This window comes from Sinocyclocheilus anshuiensis, unplaced genomic scaffold (genome assembly GCF_001515605.1).
Source record: "Sinocyclocheilus anshuiensis isolate Anshui unplaced genomic scaffold, SAMN03320099.WGS_v1.1 scaffold283, whole genome shotgun sequence".
NCBI lineage: Eukaryota > Metazoa > Chordata > Actinopteri > Cypriniformes > Cyprinidae > Sinocyclocheilus > Sinocyclocheilus anshuiensis.
Window position 1 is genome coordinate 6,992,779 of NW_015549605.1, and position 24,314 is coordinate 7,017,092.

General features: G+C 36.6%; 2 protein-coding genes across 4 annotated transcripts in view; one reads left to right on the forward strand and one right to left on the reverse strand.

Moving 5' to 3' along the window:
- Nucleotides 1–15,723, reverse strand: part of LOC107658995 (dual specificity protein phosphatase 16-like) — a 21,604-nt gene extending 5,881 nt beyond the window's left edge. The window contains exons 1-4 of the mRNA XM_016447756.1: nucleotides 15,442–15,723; nucleotides 4,673–5,182; nucleotides 1,805–1,942; nucleotides 386–571 (exon numbers count right to left, since the gene is read on the reverse strand). Coding sequence (XP_016303242.1) covers nucleotides 386–571; nucleotides 1,805–1,942; nucleotides 4,673–4,897 — 549 coding nt within the window. The 5' untranslated portion in view covers nucleotides 4,898–5,182; nucleotides 15,442–15,723. The remainder of the gene's footprint in view (nucleotides 1–385; nucleotides 572–1,804; nucleotides 1,943–4,672; nucleotides 5,183–15,441) is intronic.
- A 3,220-nt stretch (nucleotides 15,724–18,943) lies between these two features.
- On the forward strand, nucleotides 18,944–21,969 carry LOC107658994 (cAMP-responsive element-binding protein-like 2). Of its 3 annotated transcripts, none has more exons than XM_016447754.1 (3): nucleotides 18,944–19,117; nucleotides 19,869–20,066; nucleotides 21,286–21,969. In XM_016447754.1, the coding sequence occupies exons 1-3, from the start codon at nucleotides 19,103–19,105 to the stop codon at nucleotides 21,445–21,447; spliced, it is 375 nt and encodes a 124-aa protein (XP_016303240.1). In that variant the 5' UTR covers nucleotides 18,944–19,102; the 3' UTR covers nucleotides 21,448–21,969. The 3 variants fall into 3 exon arrangements, with proteins under 3 accessions (XP_016303240.1, XP_016303241.1, XP_016303239.1); XM_016447755.1 differs by having other exon boundaries at nucleotides 18,944–19,045; XM_016447753.1 differs by lacking the exon at nucleotides 18,944–19,117 and adding an exon at nucleotides 19,135–19,276.
- Nucleotides 21,970–24,314: the final 2,345 nt, after the last annotated feature.

The following is a 24,314-nucleotide window of genomic DNA, read 5'->3' on the forward strand; positions in this document are numbered from 1 at the left end:
GTATGATTTTGACCCATACAATGTATTGTTGGCTATTGCTACAAATATACTCCAGCGACTTAAGACTGCTTTTGTCCTCCAGGGTCACATATGCGTTCTGTGTGAACGGCTTAGTTTCAGTTTTGCTGTAGATCTTCTCCGCATTGATGTTCTCTTTTTCCGCAGTATTTTGAATGAGCAGTGCAGCATCTAGTGGGTTCAACTGGATAGGCTAACTAAAGCATTAAAATGCAATGACACCTACATCGTCATCACATCTCGTGTGCCACTGATAAAGCTGCCTGACGCACACCTAAAATGTTTGCATTCGAATGTGGATTCTTATTTAGAATTCGACAAATATTTGAATTTTGATTTGACAGCCCTAGTCTGCAGTGAGCGTCACCTGGTTGAGCACGTCTCTCTGGCAGCCCAGGTACAGGTGTGTCAGGATCCGCGTCGGCCCGCTGCTGCTGACGGAGAGACAGGGCTGAGAGATGCAGGACGGCACCAGCGTGGACTTCCCTTCACACAGACCCGGGAACAGCTGCGAGAACACCACAAAACCACCTGCAGACCAGGACAGAGCACGCTATGAACCGCTGCGTTTAGTCAAACTAGTGTTTATGAGGCCGGATGAAGACAGTGACAATGAAAACCTGCTAAAAGAGACGCCCTCAAAGGATTAATGTGTCGAGCAAAAAAGTTTGTCGTCACTATAAACAACTTTAGATGAAAATGAACACTACAAAATTAAAAATTACAACTTAAAATGAGAAATGCAACTGGCAACTAAATAAGTTTAAGTTGAAGCACTAAAGTTATTAACTGGAAATAAATAACTAAAGCTGAAATTAAATTAAACTTATATAGTCATCTTTCAAAAAAAAAACCCACTGAAGCACTAAAATGACTAACTGTAAAATAAAATAAAATAAATAAAACAGACTAAAAGTGAAAAACAAAATGAAATGAAACCTAAACAGTAATATTTAAAAAGTCGAAGCACTAAAATTATTACATGGAAATTAATAAAACCTAAAACTAAACTAAAATTAAATTAATGTTTAATTAACAACATAAAGCTGAAATTAAATTAAACTTAAATAGTCATATTTTAAAAAGCTAAAGCATTAAAATTACTAACTATAAAATAAAATAAAAAAACTAATACAAACTACAACTAAAAAATAAAAAGTAAAACTGAACTAAAACTGAAAAACACAATTAATGGAAACCTAAACAGTCATATTAAAAAACGTGAAGCACTAAAATTATTAACTTGTATTAAATAAAAACTAAAACTAACCCTAAAAAACTGAAATAACAATAAAAATGGCAAAAGCACATAACATAATTCACTAAAATTCAAATACAGTTAAAATAAAAAAATGAAAATGTAAGAATAAAAACTCATGAATAAAAAACATTATGAATATGAATAAACACATGAATAGTGTCTCATTCATCTCACAGTGAAGAAGGGACGAACGTTTACGTTAATACAGAGGTCACGTTACAGTTAATGTTCACACATGGATAAATGTGTGCTGTTTGTGGTAGTTATATTGTGTGTTTGTGTTTTCTGAATGAGAACATGGTTAAACCTGTGCAAAATGATGCCCTTCTTGTGTAGAGTTTTGCAGAAAACACGGAGCAAATTGGAACATGTGTGAAAGCAGGTGAAATGTGTTAAAAGTTTTGAGAAACTTGTCTTTGTTTCCAAAATTGTATAAATGGTTTGGCAATGAATTGTGCCAAATTAATCAGTTATAGTGTGTTAGCAATCGAGAAAAACTGTAAGAAGCAATCATGTTCATCTCACTTCGAGTGATAGGTGGACTGAAGGGAAACTCTTCTCCAGCTTGGCCAATAGGACGCTGAGAAAGGCCTCTGATGAGAGGGAGGTGGGGTCAGACGAGCTCTGGTCATACACCACGACCTCTTGACCCTGGAGCTCCAGCTGAAACACACACACACACAGACACACACGTAATGAAACACTGCGTTCATATCTTCTCCTTATTCCGTTTTCTAGTTGTATTTCGAGTAAAATCTTTGTCGCTCTAGTGTTCTGGTTGTTAAAATTATGTTTATCTGATAGCTCTATATTCATACTAATGCTTGTCCAGTTGTGTCAGTGTAGTTTTCTACCTTAGTTAGTAGCTTGCAATGTTGGGGAAAGTTAATTTTAAAAGTAATGCATTACAATATTGCGTTACTCCATAAAGTAACTAATTGTGTTACTTAGTTAATTTTTATGGAAAGTAATGCATTATGTTACTTTTGCATGACTTTTTGTCACCTGGGCTGGGCTTGCTTATTTGTTTTTTAATAACAAAAAACCCAAAAGTTATATTTTTGGCAGCTGTAAGGACCCTTTCACACCAAAAGTGAAAGTAATAAGCCTTGTGCTGAAGGAAGTGCCTCTGCAGCTCTGATCTCTGACGGATATAAAGAGTGATACGCGCTAACAGAGACTGGGCACTCGCTCAGATAACTATGGGATGAGGTCACTCGGCAACCTGTTGCTAAGGGGTCTCAATGGCCCTCGTGAGAGACGATGGCTTGTTTGTTTCATTTGTTCATTGTGAACACACACACTCAGGTCTGCTGCACACTTTATAGTCTATAAACCATCTAAATGATCAACATGATCAAACTTTGCTTGTTTCACACAATCTACTCCACGCTTTCTTTCGTCTGATTGATAGTTTAGAGTTTTTCAAGTTAAAGGTCTTTTAGTGTAATTGTACATACTTCCAGCTTCAGCTGGTGCTTCACGTGTCTTTTTGCTGTCAAATCTTGACTGATTTTTATCAGGTAAACTTCAGAATAACTTCAGTAAGATATTTCCAGATCACTTACTGGACTGAAGCAGCTCAGATTTACTTGATTCTCCATCAATAATTTTTTAGAGTCTCAAATCTGATCCTCAGGATCTTTTGAGGAGCGTTTGTTTCCAGAAGCTTTACTTTCACTGTTCCTCAGCGGAGGAATGATCTTCACAAGCCTCCAGAACATCTCACATCTTCTGATCATCTCTCGATCAGCATTGGACTGCATTGCATTATATGTTTGGATCATTTCAATCTCATCTTACTAGGACATATTATTGGAGATATAGAGTGACCACTGATATTTAGATAATTGTATGGAAGTATCTGCTATACTGTTATAAAGATCTCATTAATTTACATTGCAAGCATCAGAATTTCATCATATAATAAATATCAGCATATGCACCAAATTGCATGTTTTTGCTCAGTTTGAGTCTGAATAAAATTGAGCAGTTTTTTACTTCATATTCTCATTATATCAGACTATAGAAGCCATAAAACCTGATGCATCAAATATGATACAACACATATGCAAAATTTTGTTTCTGATTTTTACATTTACTCATCTGATTCACACTAAATCTGATGTTTAGCAGACTATTCACGCTGCTCTTTTACATGCAATGAGCAATTCAGAGCCAAAATGCTATTTTGCTTTATATTGAGCATCAAACAGCATCCAGTTCGACTGTAAAAGAGCAGCATGAACATCCCGTTAAACATCTGCTTCGGTGTGAGTCAGACGACACTAGGGCTGGGTGATTTTTCCGATTTTATCGATTAATTCGAATTTAATGTTTTGTCACGATTTTATTTTTTAGAATTCGAGGAATCGCGATTTTGAATAGAAATATTACCAAACGTTAGAATTAGACACTTTGGCAATATGCCAATGATAACAGTAAAGAGAAAAGAATGATCCAACCAGTGCTTAATCTGAGCCGGATCCTGTTCCGGAAAATGTCAGATTTGGGATTTTTGCGTTTCGGTAATTGTTTTTAAGGATCCAGCATTAGATCGTGACAGTGCGTGCATAAACATTATAAACATAGCTATACGTTAGTATAGCTCACTCCAAAACAAATCATATAAATGTAACGGTATTCAGAACAGAACAAGAATGAAATAAAAATATATAAACCTAAAGAAACCAAAACAAAGCGAAACTGAAAGTACCAGGCGTTAATTGGGCTCACGTACCTCTCATTCGGCACAAATCCTAATGTCTCCATATTCACAATGTATTTGAATGAAACTATTATTTATAATGAAGAGGCTTTGTACTTCACGCGCGTTCGTATATCGACAGAAATATGAAAAATGGTCTTCACATGAGCAAAAATGTGCTTGGCATACAAAGTGGACCAGTTATACCACAGACTATTTAAATTGGCTAGTGTAACCTTTTATATTTTTGGTTGACTGTATTTTATTTTGATAATGAACAGACTGCGATGTCAAGTTTGAGTTGCGAATATGTGGTGTGTGTGTGTGTGAGTGTGTGAGAAAGAGCGCGCTGTTGCTGTTAATAGTGTTCACCGTCTGTTTGATTACATGCCATTAACTAACCGCTTGATTTTTACCGTACATTTCTGCCATATGGACATCAACTTGAGATAGTCACCACTGATAAGCTATTACTAAATATAATGTAGAAACTTAAATTTTCTGTAAAGCTGCTTTGCAACGATTTGCATCGTGAAAAGCGCTATACGAATAAACTTAAATTGACTTGAATTGAATGTTGTAGTTACATTTTCAAGTTAAAAATCGTAAAAAAATCGAGATTTTAATTTTTTGCCATATCGCCCAGCCCTAGATGACACGCCGGTATTACTCCTGGTTTCACGCACCTTCCTCTTGGCCGAGTGCTGCAGGAGTTCACTGATCTGGATCTTGTCCTGCTGTAATCTCCTCTTCATCAGTTTGGAGCAGTTGACGTTCACGGCCTCCAGGATGTGACACGTGTTATACTCCACGAACGGTCGGCTGTCGATCAGCAGCACGCGGTCCAAGCCGCCCTCCAGCAGAGCCACCAGACCCTCGGCCTCAATGGGCCGCGCCGCACGCTCACACATACCCACAATCCCTCAGTCCGTCTCTGCGCTAACAGTCTCTGTATCTCAATGACGCTGTCGGCGGGCCCTCAGGAGATCAACGGCCCCATTGTAGCAGCGGATGATGTCGCTCTGGTGGCGGCCTAAAAACGTGTGAGAAAAAGCCAGAGGAAACTCCAGAGGAAAAACACACTTACACGCAGCTTATGTGTGTGTGGGGCGCAGTGGCTGATGGGAGTTTCTTTCACACCATCACAGGGGCTGAGCATGCACCTCCTCACCGCTGAGCTCCATCATGAAGATCTCCTGCTGAGACACAAAAACAACCTGTGAGCACTCCAGTGTTGGGAAGGTTACTTTGGAAATGTAATAGGTTACAGATTACAAGTTACCCTATCTAAAATGTAGTAAGTAGTGTAACTATTTAAATTACTTTATTGAAGTAATGTAACTGATTACATTTGATTCCTTTTCTAAATTTCTAATGTTTTCAACTGTTAATCATTTTCAAACATGTAAACCAGGCAGGATTAACCTTACAGTAATGCTCAACACTGATTACTCTCACTTTCGAAATCCTTTATCACTTGAATTAAGATTATAATCATTTAAAGCACAGCCACCACAAAATCAGACTTACTTTGAGAGCATTCTGAGGTTAAATACGGATTTAAAACCATAACAAGAAATAGTTTAGTAGCTATGATTCTGTTTTTGCAAATCAAATCTTTGCATAGTTATGATAGGAAACACTGGCATCTAATAATGGCTTGGGGAAAAAAACAGTTAATCTTAAAAAATAAAGTATATGCATAAACAATGTGTCCTATTCTGAGTACTAAAATGTTGAAACATTGGTTTCTCATATTTTAGAGCAGTCACTGCAATTTATGAAAGAAATCAATTAAATCTGTATGTGGGTGTGTGTGAAAAAAAAATCAGATGTAACCACTTTGTAATCATTAACATTTTTATAAGTAGCTGTAATTTTATTACACATTTTTTCTCAGTAACTGTAAATTACGTAATTTAGTTACATGTAATTAGTTACTTCCCAACACTGGCGCACTCATGTCCAGTGTTACTTTTAAAAATAATGCATTAGATTATTGTGTTACTCCATGAAAAAAAGTAACTAAACTTGCGTTACTTAGTTACTTTTTATGGAAATACTAGTGCATTACATTACTTTTGCGTTACTTTTTGTCACCTTGGCTGGGCTTGTTTATTTGTTTTTTAATAACAAAAAACCCAAAAGTTATATTTTTGGCAGCTGTAAGGGCTCTTTCACACCAAAAGTGAAATTAATAAGCCTCAAGACGGGGACGGTAGAGCTGTCAGACAATAAATGGGAAAACAAAGTAACTTGCGTTACATATTTGAAAAAGTAACATATATTTTTTGTAAATTTAAAAGTAATGTGTTACTTTACTAGTTACTTTTAAAAAAGTAATCTGATTACGTAACTCTGTAACACATGCAAACTCTCTAATGCTTTAGGTCTAACCTGGACATTTAACAAATCCAAGAGTAATATGCATATTAATTATGTGAGAGTTTGTGCGTTACGGTGATTTCATCATTAAAACGGCTCATTCAAACAGAATGTGCTGTTTTATAGTGTATATTTTGGTGACAGCAGCTTTGAGTTCACGTGTGTGTGTTAGTGTGAGTGCTAAAACCAAACAAAGGTCTGCTTTAGTTATGTCATCTAGTCATTAATAGAACTACACAGAAACCAGTGAAATTCCCCTGCGTGCCATAAAAACCTGCCAGTCAGTCCTGTATGTGTCACGTTGCACACACACACGAGGGACGAGGAGACGCTGGAGAATATGTTGACAAGACTTTATTTGCACCAAGGAACCAAGGGAGACGAACACAGGAAGACGTTCACACGAAGACGTTCAACAGCGGACAGAGAACTTGGGACTGGGAACACATTTTATACACACACAGGAGGAGGGGATGACGAGACACACCTGGGAGCAAAAAACCAAGGGAAACACCTGGGACAAATGAAATAAACTAATCAGGACAGGAACAGGAAACTAACCAAATAAGGGCATGGAAAGGCACATGGGGAGCAGGACACACACAAAACATGGAACAGAGTCTGACAGTATGACGGGAAAATCCCAACAACAATAGCAGCAGCACACGATGTTACAGAAATACGATACAGCGATCCAAAATGACAGCAGTTGTACCATCAACCACTGATTACGTCAGGATCAGGATGAATTCTGATTGGTGTCATTGGTGATGAATTCAGCTGGAAAAAATTGCTCTCAAAGTGATTCCAATGATATCATTCCTCTGTGCCATTATTGTTATAGTTATCGCCAGTGTTAGGCGTAGTAACGCATTACAAGTAACATGAGTTATGTAATCAGATTACTGTTTTCAAGTAACTAGTGAAGTAAAGCATTACTTTTCATTTCACAAGAAAATATCTGAGCTACTTTTTCAAATAAGTAACGCAAGTTACTCTGTTTTCCCACTTACTCACTGAGAGTTGAGGGAAATTGGGAGTAAGTTATTTTCAGTTTTGGTGTGAAAGTACCTTTACAGTTTTTATGGGGGTTTTGTTATTAAAAACAAATAAACAAGCCCAGCCCAGGTAACAAAAAGTAACGCAAAAGTAATGTAATGCATTACGTTCCATAAAAAGTAATGCAATTAGTTACTTTTTTTATGGAGTAACAACATTGTAATGCATTACTTTTAAAAAGTAATTTTCCCCAACACTGGTTATTGCTATTATTTTAGCATTAGACCTATTATTAAATCTTTATAGTTATAGTTATCATGGGCCTAAAAAACAATAACTATAACTATTTTTGTATCCACACTAGTGGACGATAATCTCTTTGAAGACGAATGGATTCTGATTGGCTGAAGAATGTTGGAAAAAAGAAAAATCGCTCTGAAAGTGATTTCAACAACATCGTTCCTGCCTGTCGTTATCATTGTAGCTACGGTGTGGACTTCGCTATTCTCTTAAAGTTAGAGTGATTATTAAAACTGTATGGTTATTGTTATGGTCATCGTCTTTAGTGCGAATGGGCAACTGAACAGTTTTATGTCACGTGTGTCTGGATCAAATCAAAGCTCTGATCCCGACATCAGCGCTTATCTGGAAAATATCACAAACCGGATTACTGATTACTATACTAACATGTATGAACTATTGGCATGACTTTGTAAAGGCTGCATGAATTCAGAATGTAAAGGGAGTCAATCATGATGTCAGGATCATTGTTTTAAACTGTCACAGAAGCATCAGCCAAAAGAGTGAAAGCGAAGTCCAGATGTGAGCGAGACCGAAGTCATGCCGACATGAGAAGATCAGCTTCACACGCGTGTGCGGAGGCGGCAACATGAGAACATGTGATGTCATCATGAACAGGGTCTGTTCGGGCCTCCGGGAGAAAAGCGTTTCCATCCCCCATCAAATATTGAACAAAACCAGTTTCTGCATCTTGGTTTCCCTCAAATAACATGAAACTGGAGCAACAAGCATTTCCTCATATAAAACACAGATCTGATTACAGACGTCATGGAGTTGTTTCTCACAACGTTTATTTCTGGATCTGTTTTAGGACCGTTCAGGATTCATTTGACGCTGATGAGCTGCACGCAAACACTGAACGTTTATTCATGAGCATTTTATTGTTTTTCTCAACTTTTAAATTGTTGACAAACGCACTGGCATCACGGTTTTTCGAGTCGCATCACGGTTTCAATTTTCTCTGACCTTGTTTGCAAAAGGCTGAGCTGAATTAAAACTGTTTGCTGTGTGTTTTTCTGACCGAAGGTTAATAGCTCAACCTGCCTGGCAGAGATAACAGTCATGGAGGACTTTAACCCGTCGGTCAGCCATCAGAATACAAACAGATCAAACGAGGCTGAAATCAATCCACAGACGCTTTAAAGGCAACGAGACGTTGTAAATGAAACGTGCAAACTGATCTTTCCAGTCTCTGAGGTGAACATCAGTCCAAAGTCATGCTGAAACCTCTAAAATGATGTTAAAAACAGCTGTTCTAAAATCAAATTTAAGATTATTTAAGATAGCGTATGTTGTGTGATCAATATACTAATAATAGCCGAGGGGGGGAGATTTTATGCATAATGAGGGACATTTAATCATAAACATATTTCGAAATGTCTATGCTTTACTACTTCCAGTTGCTCATTCAAGCAGATGCGAGAAATAAAGTAGATGAGTAAAGTTTGTGAACAAACTTTGAGGTTGGCTTGAGAAAGCCTAGCCTGAAAGTTTGAAGCAGTTTTAAAAGCTTGAAGTTTGAAAGTTTAGATAGATAAGATTAGGTAGATCTTGCTAGAACATTGCTAGCTAGCATGGTTTAGCATGCTGTAAGCATGTTGCTAGCATGTTTTAGCATGATTAGCATGTCGTTACCATGTTGCTAGCATGTCGTTAGCATGATTAGCATGTTGTTAACATGTTTTAACTTGTTAACATGTTGCTAGTATATGTCTGGCATGATTCGAATGTTGCTAACATGTTGTTAACATGTTTTAGCATGATTAACATGTTGTTAACATGTTTTAACATGATTAGCAAGCTTTTAGCATGTTTCTTGCATGATTAACATGTTGCTAGCATGATTAACGTGCCGTTACCATGATTACCATGTAGCATTTAGTAGCATTTCAAGCAACAGCTGAAAACTCACCTCTTTCGTCACTATCTGACTTCATCCTAAAAAAAAATATTTTTCTCTTTTCTTTCATCTTTCTCTGTCTAGCTTGTACTTATTTGAACAATGCTTGAAACTTGGTACGACGAGCACTTCCTGTGTCTATTTGCCTCTTTAAGATTAATCGCTTGATGTATTCCCCAGTTGGATAAAAGTGTCTGCTAAATGAATAAATGTAAATGTAGCGTGTTGCTAACATTTTTTTTACATGTTGTAACTTGTTAACATGTTGCTAGCATATTTCTGGTATGATTAGAATGCTGCTAACATGTTGTTAGCATGATTAGCATGTTGTTAACCTTTTTTAATATGATTAGCATGCTGTTAGCATGTTTCTTGCATGATTAACATGTTGCTAGCATGATTAGCATGTCGCTAGCATGTTGTTAACATAATTAACATGTTAACATGATTACAGTGTTGTTAACGTTTTTAACATGACTTGGCATGTTGTTAGCATGATTAGCATGTTTCTATCATGTTTCTAGCATGATTACCGTGTTGCTAGCATGATTACCATGATGTTAGCATGTTGCTAATGTGTTTCTATCATGATTACCATGTTGCTAGCGTGTTTTAAAGTGGACAAAGTACACAACTCTATTACTTGAGTGAAAGTACAGATACTGCTGGTCAAATATTACTCCATTACAAGTGAAAGTACTTGCTTTTAAAAGTACTTAAGTACCAAAAGTAAATTCCTTCTTTTTTTTTTTTTCAATGCACTGTTTTATTATTTTTGTATGTAATACTTGCAATACCTTATGCCTTTTTTAAAGTACCAAAAGTAAATTCCTTCTTTTTTTTTTTTTCAATGCACTGTTTTATTATTTTTGTATGTAATACTTGCAATACCTTATGCCTCTTTGAAGCAACTTACAATACATTACACCTACTGAATACACTGACTAGCTTGTAGTATCTTTGGTATGAAGAGCTTTTAGAATGTTAAAAATCTATAGAAACTAAACAAATGAGTTGACCAAAAAAAATAACAAATTATTTAACATCCCTACCCACCGCTGGCAGTGTTCATCCACATTTGAACTGAGTGGAACTGCTGTAAATACAGACTGATAAGAAAAAAAATCAAACCTGCTTTAAAACCCAGCAAAACAACTGTCTGTAGCTGCAAACAGCAACGCTGCTTTAACAAAAAAAGCAAGATTTTTTTTGTCTTAAAAACAAAAACTTCAAAAATGCTCTCTAATTGCTCTCGCGATACTTTGATGTCATACACAGATCTAGAGGCTGACCGATAGTGGATTTTACCGATACCGATAGCTAGGTTGGACTACAATGGCCGATACCGATTAATCAACCGATATTTTTAAAAATGGATACTGAATGAAAACTAAAATAGTGCTTTACTATTAAAAAAAAAAAAAAACAGAACTGAACCATACTTTGTAAATTAATAAAAATATCAATTATTATATTAATCATTAAAGTTAGTTCATAGTTTATTAACTAATGTTAAAAAAACTTTAAAATTAAAAAATGTATTAGTAATAGTAAATGTTGAAATTAACACACTCTAACAAGGAACAATACTCCTACAGCTTTCATTAATCTTAATGTTACAAAAGTGTTACCATTTCATTTCAACAGTCATCCTTATTTTTAAATATCTACACAAAGGCCATAGCATTGAAATTACATACATATGGATATTGTAAATATACTCTCACACTTTAACTGCTTCGATTCTAGAACACTAATCAAAATAACAAAATATGTCAGTCACACAGGACAAAAGCGCAGCGCTGCGTCTAGGACGTATCACTCACACCAGACGTGTCGCATTCAATGGTTTAAAATGGTTTATTTAATCACCAGATGGGCAAAAGTTTACTTCAAGAATGAACAATGTGGTATAGATGAGCTTGAAGTTCGGTGTTTTAAAAAAACTGAGCAAACTGAAAGAGAAAGCGCGATCTATATTACAGCTCTCTGTATGAAGCATACAGACTTTATTAGAGCCACAGAAAGACAAACGTTTCGCTGAAAAATGCACAATACACAATTTTACAGCCTAGAGTGAAGTCATTATGTAAATTGACAACGATTTGGGACAAATATAATGTAATTTATTGGAAAACTACGTGAATGACGCTCTGTGGCACAGCAGGATTTTCTGTCGGCTGCATTTAAATGCACGTCTGAAGTTTCCCGCTCTGTGCGGCACGCAGCCTCACGTGTCAAAACAAACTACACGTGCTGTCAGTGATCTCCGCCTCTAGAGGCCGCTCTCGCACTGTATGATGATAGTGAACCTTCTCAGCCGCTCCAGAAACGGTCGTAACCTGGTAAACTATCGGCATGGATTTTTGCCGATCGTCGATAGTTCCAGCAATCAACTATCGGTGCCGATTAATCGGCAAAACCGATACATCAGTCGACCTCTACACAGAACGGTCTCTGCAGTGCTGATTCAAGTCAAACACCTACTGTGTTTTGTTAGGTGATGCACAACAGTTCTTCTGTGGCTTTATAGGTGATATTTTCATTTACACAATTTTGCAAAATCAGACAATATTGTGTCTGATATATACCACAATATTAACTTATTATTATTGAATTGTTGTAAATAAATATCACATTTGCAACAGGTCAGTGTTCAAAAAAATGCTGGGAAATCACTTCACGTAGCTCTACAAGAGTGATTACTTATAGGCTGTCTAAAAAAAAGTCACGTTTTAGAGAAGAAAAAAAATCACCCACTAACTTTAAAAGCTGCTACTTTGTAACAACTTTCTACTTCGAGGACCTTGATAGAAATGTAGTGAAGTGAAAAGTACGATATTAGTTTAAAAGTCATAAGTTTGCAAAAGTAAACTTTTTTGAGTAAAAAAAATTATACTCAAGTAATGTACAGATGCTTAAAAAGTGCACTTAAGTACAGTAATCAAGTAAATGTACTTCGTTACTTTCCACCTAGATATTGCACACTGCCATCATGTTTTAACATGTTGCTAGCATGCTTTAACATGTTGTCCCAGGCTAGTCGTTAAGCTTTGCTAGTAATATAGACAGCTTACACACTGTATAAGTCTTACTGTACAAAATTTTGACCCCCCTCAATGAAAGTCGATGGAACTTTTTATAGATTTGATCATCCGGTTAACGAAAATTCTAAGTCCGATCAGTTAGAAAAGATATAGCTATCCGAGTCAGACCAGTCTGAAGGTCTGACCTAAGTTTGGTGGTTGTAGCTTCAAAACTCTAGGAGGAGATAGAGTCCAAATTTAGTCTTAGAAGAAGAAGCTTAAACAGTAGATCAGTAGGTTGGCTTTCTCAAGTCTGATCTAACCGGCTTCTTCTTCAGGTAAGACATTTGTGGAAATGAAATGGTGACGTGAGCGTGTTCAGCTTTACGAGGGGAAATTCTCGATTCCTCCAGAACATCACAGATACGAGTTCCTCATCGCCAGATTCACGACCACAACAAACCGCCGGGAAGCCGAGGCAGATCCTAATGACAGGCCTCCTCCTGCGCGCCTGTGTTTAACGAGGAGACGATAACGAGCTCCAAACGCACCATGACTCTCACTGTCTGTCTGCTGGCAGTCGTGAAGGACCCGCACATCTCGACGTCCTCTTTAAACATGGATGCAAGAGTGTGAGAGGTTAATTTTAGGAAGTTCACACCCCTGGAGCGACGCCAGGCCACGATTAGCAGACCGACTTCCTCCTCAGACGCTCACAGAACAACATCACACTGACTGACCCTTCATATGGACATCTGAAACGTCACTCCAAACCTTCAGACTCGCTTAAACATATAAACACACAAACCCAAACCCATCTTTGGCTTGATTTGTACTCTTCTTGTTTGGTAGTGAACAGAGCCAGTCTGTTGGGAAATGCTGTCTTTAAATCAATGGCAATGGGAAAGCCTCGTATTTGTAAAGAAATTATGTTTTAGTGCAGGTAGTGACCCTTCATAACCAGTGTTGGGGGTAACGCATTACAAGTAACGCGAGTTACGTAACCAGATTACTTTTTTTCAAGTAACTAGTAAAGTAACGCATTACTTTTTAATTTACAAGAGAATATCTGAGTTACTTTTTCAAATAAGTAACGCAAGTTACTTTTTTTTCCAATTTCTTGATTGACAGCTCTGGTGTCGCCATGGTGACAGAAATCAGAAGATGTTACTGTAGTTCTAAAATAAATATGAATATGCATTAATTCATCTCACTCACAAAAAACACAGATTCAGTATTCCTCAAAATGAATAAAAATAATGCAACTCAGAATATGACGCAAACCTGCAATAATTAAACGTTAAACAACACAAATATTCTTTATGTATTTAATCCCGTTCTATAAACCAATGTCTTTGCTTCTGACCTTCGATGATCCAGTTCAACCGTACTAATAAGCACAAATTACTCTAGACAAACATTTGTGTGTCTTTTTTTATTGCTGAAGTGTGTTGAAATTTCTTCTTCTGTATTCTACTGTACGGACGTAAATTTACTTTCCCTTCAGCCTGAGGCTTATTCATTTCACGTTTGGTGTGAAAAGGCTTTTATATTTGCCAAAAATATAACTTTTTTATTTTAAGAACAAACAAGCAAGCCCTGTCCAGATTTAAAAAGTAACGCAAAAGTAACGTAACGCATTACTTTCCATAAAAAGTAACGTAATTAGTTACTTTTTAATGGAGTAGCGCAATATTGTAACGCATTACTTTTAAAAGTAACTTTCCCCAACACTGTTCATAACACATGCCATGTTTACTCTGAGTCTGTATTTGTAACATAGAAACAGTCACACAACAACACCATGAGTGCTTTCTGTTCCTCCACAGGTGATTTTTTATGATGCCGCTGGTGAATAAACATGCTGAACTTCCCTTTCAGAAATATCCTGAAATGAGAGACGTGATCATGTGACCGTCACACACTGAAAACAGACAATAACAGTACCATGGTATTACCATGTTTTGTTTTGTTTTTTTCAGAAAGATATGTTTGTAATACCATGGTTATTTTGATTAGTGTTATTTTTAGTTAAACTTATTACAGTTTTGGTTCATATTTTTTTATACTTTAAGATTTCATGTTAATTGTAGTTAAAGTTTTAGTAATTTTGTTGCGTTTTTGTCATTTTTACTTATTTTTGTTGTTTTTATATGTCTATATAATTTTTATTTCAGTTTTAGTTTGTTATTTTAGGGAAATGAGAAATGTTAGCTGAAATAAAATAACTTTACGTTTTTTATATTGTATTGTACTTCAGTTAACATTTTTTTTTTTTTCATTTAAAGCAACAAAAAGGTATTTTATTAATTATAACAACCCTGAAATAGACGGATTACATGTATTCATTTAGCATACATTTTATCCAAAGTGACTGATGAAAGTGATATTATGGTACTGTTATATAAGTGAGAACAGAATATACTATGGTAATACTGTAAGTATAGTGTAAACGGTACACAAATGTGATAATCATTCAGTATCATAGTCTATACGATACCATCACAGTACCATGGTATCACCACCACCACAGTATTTTACTCTAAAGAACATTTTGAGAAGAACAAGAGTGTTTTCAGTGTTTTTGCAGATGTCGGTCTCATTGCTGTGTCATATAATGTACTGTATTTAATGACAGCAAAGTAAAGATGAAACATAAACTCTATAAAACAAACACACACTAACGTACAGCAAACGGAACTTTCCATAACTTTAAACTCATTTTAACCAAGTTTACTAAGTAAACGAAACTAACAAGAACATCGTGTCTCCACACACACACACACACACACACACAGCGGCCCTCCGAGGTCTATTTCTCATTTAACTCATGTCCGAAACTCACCATGAAAGTTTCAGTCCGTCTCATTTTACAGTAAATCCACAGATAAAGATGACCAGACGAGTGGTAAGCCCGGTAGAGATGAGCGGGTGGGTAGTTAGGCTAGTTAACGCTGGTTAACGCTGGTGAAGTGTGAGTGAGTTCGGCGCTCGTGAGCTCATCGGGTAAAAATAACATCATGGCGTCACTGAAACTAATGCCGGCCTCAAACACACTCGACAAACAGCGCTAAAACCCAGAGAATAAAGCCGCAGATCCACTGGCATCCGCTAACGAGGACAGAAAGCCTCTGAGGGTGTAAATGAGTGTAAAAAACAGTGTAAATTAGTTTATGAGGCTCTCATTACACAATCAGCAGCAGAACTACATTAATTTTACTCACACACGCTTTATTACGAGTTACACGCTTATAAATTAACTAAAAATCATTAAGTGACTTTTGGGTGATTTAATAGAGACATTAGACAAATTATTGATGTCCTGTTTGGGGCCAGTGTCCCCTGATGGCCCCCTGTGTGTGTGTGTGTGTGTGTGTGTGTGTGTGTGTCTGTGTGTGTGTGTGTTTATGTGGTTTATTTATACACAAATTTGTATAATGACATGACAATATGAAGGTGATTTATGAGGACACTTTCAGTGTCCCCGTAATTCAAAAGGCTTATAAATCATACAAAATTCGTTTTTTTGAAAATCTAAAAATGCACAAAGTTTTCTGTGAGGGGTAGGTTTAGGTGTAGGCGATAGAAAATACCATTTGTACAGTATAAAAACCCTTACGCCTATGGAGAGTCTCCATGAACCATAAAACGTGTGTGTGTTTGTGTGTGTGTAGCCTATAGGCTACGTTATAGGGTCCTCACAAGTATAGCAATACCAGTACATTTTGACCTTGCGGGGACATTTTTTGGTCCCCATGAGGAAACAAGCTTATAAGTCATACAGAATTAAGTTTTTTGAAAATCTAAAAATGCAGAAAGTTTTGTGTAAGGGGTAGGGTGCAGCCCCTGACGTGTTGCCAGATAAAATATGCCAAATATGCAGACATAGACATAGAAGATTTTTGAGCCAAGTGGATTTTGAATGCAGCTTCCAAAAGACAAAATATAGCCGAATAATATTTTTTATATTTGATATGATCACACCGGTGTGATTAAAGCAATAAGCCTAAAGAAGCCGTGGTTTACAGTGGATTTATAACAGCTAAGGGGTGTTGTTAGGCACGACACGGAGCTGTTATAAATTCACTGTAAACCACGGCTTCACGGGGCTTATTGCTTTTATAAAACAGTTATTCTATATACGTAGTTAGGTTTCACAAAATAAAACAAAGCAAATAAAGTGTAATGATATAAATAAAAACAGTATTCTTCCACCAAACAATGTAGTTCCTCAGCATCACACAGAAGTAAACAAAGGTGTGTGTTTGTAGAGTAATTTACAACAGCTTCGAACGCGGCTCAGCCAATCAGAATCAAGGACCGACTAGACTGAAGTCAATCATGTTCTTTGCTCTCTTCCAATGAAAGTGTTATAATTAGTAACTTACAGTGTTTTTATTAAATTCACATTAAATACAAAGCCAGTCGTATTAAAAATATTTTATGGTATGACACCAATATCTGGTACTTAAAGCTGCAGTCCGTAACTTTTTTGTGTTCATAATTTACTAAATTTATATAATAAGCAAGTACACCATTAATCAATTTTCCAAACCGTGTTTTTGGCTTGTCTTGAATCACTACGGTACACCTATAATAAGTGTTTATATTCGGACTATTAGTACCTGCGTGATTCGCCATAGACATAAACATAGAGAAGTAGTTCCGGCTACAATGTTCTTCCGCAAGACGCACGCAGTTCTGTTTATTAACCGCTAGAGCGCCAAAAGTTACGGACTGCAGCCTTAAGTAAAAAGATGGATTTTATGCTTAGTTAATAGATAACAATAACATTAGGCTACTTTGCCCATCGCCCGTTATAAATCAACTAACATGATCTATAAAGGTGCAAAATGCATTTACTTACACATATTTGAGAATCGAGATATTTCATGATATAGTTAACACGTTTGGGAATATTTCGAATAAAAAGGAAAAAATAAATAAAACATTGCCTACATCAGTTATACAGCGCTGTTGTGGCATCATGACAAGCATGACAATTTTAAAATAAGATGTATGCATGCATTGTGTATAGTAATAAAATACTCATACGTAATCAAACTACAGTTACTTTTTATTGATTACATGATTACATATTATTCACACAACAGCAATACATTATTCATGATTTACTGATTCTCCCTATTTCATCTTTTAAATGTTCCTTTCTAAAATAAGTGAAATACTTAAGACGTGTTTCAACATTGCATCATGAACACATTAATGTTTATTTGAATTATCACTCAGTAGCTTATTTAACCATGTATATGTCTTTGAAAGGTTTTTGTCTTCCAAACACATTAAAATGCACAAATTCACATTATTTCTTATACAGGCATTCCCAAAACATTTAGTCATCTGAACCTCTTTCACTAATATATTTACTTGAATAGCCCTGAGATTTTAAAATAACTATTGTAGTAATTAAGTATCACATTTGCATGTTCACAGTTCTCTTGGTTAATGGTCACATGACATGCAGATAAACACAATATTTCACTTTTTAGTAAGTGTTTTATTTTGATTGATGTTATTTAAAATTATTTACTTTGATATTACATTTTTATGATCTAAATAATTATTAGCTTTTCATTAAGCTCACAAACCCCGTGCAGTTCCTTTATGAACCTGTTTGGGAGACCTTGACATAATCTAATGTTTGATGCACTTCATGTTGTCATCATATTTTCTTACTCTTTGTATTTTTATATCAGTATGGTACAAGATTATCCTATTTAGTATTTTTAGTTAGGTCAAAACTCAAAAGTAATCTAAAAGTAATCCAAAAGTAGTCTGATTATATTACCTAAAATGTGTAATGTAATGTATTACGTTACTAACTTCATATTTTGTCACGTAATTTGGAATCAGTATCAGATTACAATTTGTAAGTAATCTACCCAGCTCTTGGGGTAGGTTTAGGTGTAGGGTTTAACACTGGTTTTATACTGTACAGTATAAAAACCATTATGGAATATCATCGTAAACCACATATATAAGTATGCGTGTGTCAGCAGCAGCAGGTGTTTGACACACACACACACCTTCACAACTTACTGTGGTCATACATGACAACAAAGCACATACTAAAACTTAAAACAGTAGGCCTACAGTGGCATTACCCTCTGTTTTTGTGTCAGTAGTCCATCCCATGTAATATAACACACATTTAATGTTGCTTCCAGTGAGTTATTATATTGGTGTTGTGTATATAAATATGTAATGTGTGTGTGTGTGTGTGTGTGTGTGTGTGTAAACTGATGGATCTTTCTAGAATGGTTCATTCTTGCCATCGGGAAGAAACTACAGGTCCCAGCATGCAGCGCGGTGGGCGTCACCCGCGCCAGAACCGGAAGAGTGCTGTTAGCATTCGGCTAAAAACACAGGCAGCTCCACTGGAAGATTGATCAAAAATCATCTCAATCGGACTCTCTGATCGATTACAGGTGAATGATCGAGGATCAGCGCGCGACTGCAGACTCGCGTCGATTGGAAAACACGCGATGGATCACAATAAAGTGCGTCATATGAACATATATGAGCATCCCGTTGACTTACAGCACTAAAGCTCAGGATCAGCTAGATTCATGCGATTTCACTTCTCCAACAACTAAAACAACTATCGTAATAGCATGATTAATGTACATGTGCCATGGCATTCTGTGAAATACCTCGGAGTAAGTGTTAGCATATTAATATAATTGAATCGTGGTATATATGAAAATACCATGGTAATCAATTCTGAGACCATTATTTTACAATGGTACCGCCAAAATAGTATGCAATGTTTATTAAGTCAACTTACATTTATTTATACACAATACAGATTCTTTCAAAGCAGCTTCACATTAAAAAACAGGAAAATAACAGTGTTAACGTTGTAAAATTATTCAATTATGAGACAGCCGTGAAGCAGCTCTACAAAAGACAACAATGTCATTATTCAGATCAATTCCGTTCAGTTTTGTTTGAGTTTAGCTCAATAAAACAGGAAAACAACAGTGTTAGCATTGTAAAATTCATAAATTTGTAAATTAATTAACGTGTAGTCTATAAAGCAGCTCTACAGAGGAAAATAAGAGTCATTGTTCAGCTCAATTGAGATCAATACCAGTGTCAGTATTGTAAAATGTATAAATTATGAAATAACAAATTTGTAAGCCAACCTGTAATTTTGTCTTCTGTTTACAGCACTTACATCGTGTTGTTTATTTATGTGGCATGATCACCACATGAGTGTTTCACCGTAAAGTCTCTTCTGATCTGTAGATGGTTGCTGGAAAAGTGAAGAAACCCGGCAAACGTGGCCGCAAACCTGCCAAGATCGACCTGAAGGCCAAGCTGGAGCGAAGCCGGCAGAGCGCCAGAGAGTGTCGCGCCAGAAAGAAGCTGCGCTACCAGTATCTGGAGGAGCTGGTGTCCAGTAAGGAGAGAGCCATCTGTGCGCTGCGAGAGGAGCTGGACATGGTAATCACACTCTCAAACTGAGGGGTGTTCCAGAAAGCAGGTTATGTGACATTCCCGGGTATGTTTAAGGGTATTTCTGTCATGACAACTCTCGGAGGGATTGGCATGGTAATGTACCTGACAGTGTTAATGTATTTGGTCTTGGCGGAATAGATCTGCTACGCTGCTGCTGCGGCAGAGCTAGTACCGAGACTTGCTACTGCCAATACATCCACAACATGCTGCTGTGAGCATGTAAGAAATACTGCTGCTGCACATATAACATACATGAAACCAATCAGCTGTGCCATGTGATAATGATGTCATTAGGTCAGATTGAGTTAGACCTATCGGACTGCGCCATCTAGAGTTTCATGCCGGAACTCTGTATGTAAGCGGATAAACTCAGCTTTTGGTTCCAAAAACGGAGGTAACTCTCAGGGTATGTAAGTAGCCATAACAACAGCTTATTCTCTGAACATAACCTGCTCCGGAGTAGGTTCTGTTTCGGGGTTAGTTTACTTCAGCGCTATCAGCGCATGCGTGACCTACTGAACAGACTCCAGTGGGTGTGACAGATTGCGCACAATATTATATATTATTACAATATAGTTATCAAATATATATATATATATAGTTGTATGATGTTAATTATAAAGCGCAATTATACGTACTATATAAGGTAATATATTATTCTAAAATGTTATTATATTTATTCTATCGTTGATATATATATTAATTATAAAACACTATTATAACAAGGTAATGTTTATTTTATTCTAATATACTTATTATATTTTTTTGTCATGGTCTGCATTTTTTATATATCTACAATAAAAATACATAGGTGATATTTCTTATTATATAAATACCATCAAACAAACAATATAGTTCTTATTCTCAGTGATTAAAAGATTAAACGAAAAAAATACAACAGATGATCGCACAACCATCAATTAGGTGGCGATATGCACTAAGCATGTAAATGACCACTGAACAAATTCGCTTAGCATCGGTTTCCATGGCGACTCGTCGATTCCTCGCTCTGTTGATAATGTGTTGAGGGTTAACCGTGAACATGCTCTGGGTTGACTGAACTTACTCCCATACGCATTTTTGGAACCAGCATACCTCGCGTAAGCAAGGTTTGGGTTTTTTTGAGTTCAGGGTTTAGCAGATGGTAAGTTAACCCTGCTTTCTGGAATACACCCCTGATCTGTCGCTGTTCGTGTGTCTGCAGTACAAACAGTGGTGTCTGGCCATGGACCAGGGCAAGATCCCGTCCGAAATCAAAGCCCTCCTGACCGGAGACGAGCAGAAAGCGCTGCAGAGCTCCAGCAACAAGATCCCCAAGAACGGCAAGTACGGCTCCAGCGGAAACGGCCAGAACAAGACGTCTTAGACGGATCCGGAGCGAGTGCGTTTGGATGTGAACAGTGTTGATTCACAGTGTTTATCTGTCGTTTTGTAGTAATGGGACGTTTAAAATAAGTTTTTCTGTTTGCATTCACAATAATATGACCATTCAAACATTAGAGTTATTCCTGTCGATTTGCGGACGTGGTTCACATCCAGGTTTTGTGTTGATGTGTGAGCGTTCTGTGTGACTCATAAACATTTCCTCCTCATTTATATATTTATTTTGGAACCCCTTCTGGTACCAGATCATTTGTGATGAAGGATTCAGCGCTCGCGAGTCCAAAAAATTAAGCTAATTGTGCCTTTTTATCTCACATTTCTGAGTTTACATGTCACAATTCAGACTTTTTTTCTTTTAATCCTGAGATATTAACTCAAAATTGCAAGCTTATAACTTAGCTACTCGGTTCATAACCAAGTTACTTGAAATTCTGAGAAGAAACTGAAAAATTGTACGATACTGATTAAAAAGTCAGAATTATTAAATAAAAAGTAGCAATTTTCTTTTTTTTCTTTTAAATAGAATTGAATAGAAAATAGAATTGCAAGATGTTAACTCAGAATTGTGCGAAAAAATTCAGAATTCTGTTTATATCTGGCAATTCCTAGTTTTTCTTAGAATTGTAAGATAAAAAGTCGCAATTCCCTTTTTTTATTCATTATTCCATGTGACAGAATGTGACGATTCGTCACTCTGATGTGTGTTATAATCAGTTTAATCCATTAAACCTATAGACAGAGACATTATAAGACGCACTTTTGCCAAAATCTCTTGCTCGGCTCTTTGCACTTTACGAGATTTGAAAGATTTCAACGCATAGCACTTCCCTTTTCTCTTGTACAAATAGAGTTTGTCTGTGTCTGTTGTTGATCGTGTATTTATTTCACTAACTGAAACTTGAAGCACTTTCCTTCAAAGCTCTAATTTTTGTACTTTATTTGAGTTTCCTCTTTCTGCTTTATTTGGCAGGTTTGCCAAAAACAAACAAAAATAACATATTTCAGCACAGATGAGTTACGATCTGAATAAATGTAATGAATGTGAACCTATTTCATCAGTGTTGATCGGCCCAAACATAGAGATGTACAAGTGTTTTGTGAAAAGTTCAAGTTTTAATGAACGTGAAACACTTTCATTGGCCTTCAGCACTTTTCCTTGCGACTCCCGACTCTGAGTCTCTATTCTGGCTGGCATAATCTATAATATTTAGAGCTCAAATGTATATTTTTATATGGCGTGTATAAAATGTATTTTGAAATTTGTTGCAGGATGATGCTTATTAATGATAAACGTCTTATTAAACAATGTAGCTTTGCTTTGTGATCATGAATATAAAAACATTGAATCTGAATCTTCTTGTCTTTCTTGCCTCAGTTTATGATTAGAGATCATTTATTATTAGCACTAGTGCTCAGATCAAACCTGCTAAAAGCTAAAAGTTATGATTATATTTCTAGCGCAGACTGATAATGATGCAGGTAAATGTGCTGCTGCTGTCATTCTGTGCAGCTGAAGGTTTTTCTTTTGTCTCGGTTAAGAATCCAGAGCAGCACAAGCACTTTCATTGTCCTTGCTCTCAATATGAAAACTAATTATGATGTGCGTGTTTCATTAAAGCCCTTCGCTTTCATCCTGAATAACAATAGAGCAACGTCATCCAACTCTGAACATGGAGAAATTGGAAATGTCACATTGAGCAGCGGACCACGAGTCTTCAGCTGAAACTGAACTGAAAAGAATGACTGAAATCTTCTAATTGGTTCATTATCAGTTTGTGGGAATAAAATATTTTGATTAGTTTGCATGTGCAGCTTTAAAGCAATGCACATGCAACTCAAAAATGAAAATGTACTTACCCTCAGGCCATCCGAGATGTAGATGAGTTTGTTTCTTCATCAGATTTGGAGAAATGTAGCATGACTTGCTCAGCAATGGATGCTCTGCAGTGAATGGGTGCCGTCAGAATAAGAGTCCAAACTGCTGATAAAAACATCACAATAATCCATTCCAGTCCATCAGTTAACATCTTCAGAAGCCAAAAGCTGCATGTTTGTGATAAACAAATCCATATTTAAGACGTTTTTAACTAAAATATGAGTCCATAATCCATAATAACGCTTCCTCCAGTGAAAAAGTTGTATGGTCTGAATCAGGAGAGAAATCTTCACAGATCAAGCAGCGTTTACAAGCCAGAACAGTTCTAAACAACAAGAGATAGACTTTTTCACTGGAGGAAGCGTTATTATGGACTCGAATTTTAGTTAAAAACGTCTTAATGCTGGATTTGTTTCAGCTTTTGTCTTCTCCAGATGTTAACTGATGGACTGGAGTGCTGTGGATTACTTGTGGATTATTGTGATGTTTTTATCAGCTCTCGTTCTGACGGCACCCATTCACTGCAGAGCATCCATTGCTGAGACACTGATGCAATGCTACATTTCTCCAAATCTGATGAAGAAACAAACTCTTGGATGGTCTGAGGGTGAGCAGATTTTCAGTTCATTTTCATTTTGGATGAACTGCTCTTTGAGGTACAGCTTTAGTAAATATAACCAATCGGTCACAGGAACGTTCAGACAATGGCTTACATTTGAATCGTACAGAATGTTTAATTGTAAAATCACAGGGACACATGTCTTGCATCATGAGACAACACAAAACTATGAGACAAAATTTATCTGTAACTACAGGCACAAAAAACACAAACGCATCTTCTGAAGATTAACATGAACCCTGTTTGGCGCCACCAGGCCACCGTAGGATCAGACTGATCAGAAACACGAACAGAAGAACACATGACGATCAACACTTTCCTTCCACTGGATCACAGTAGTGACGATAAGGGTGTT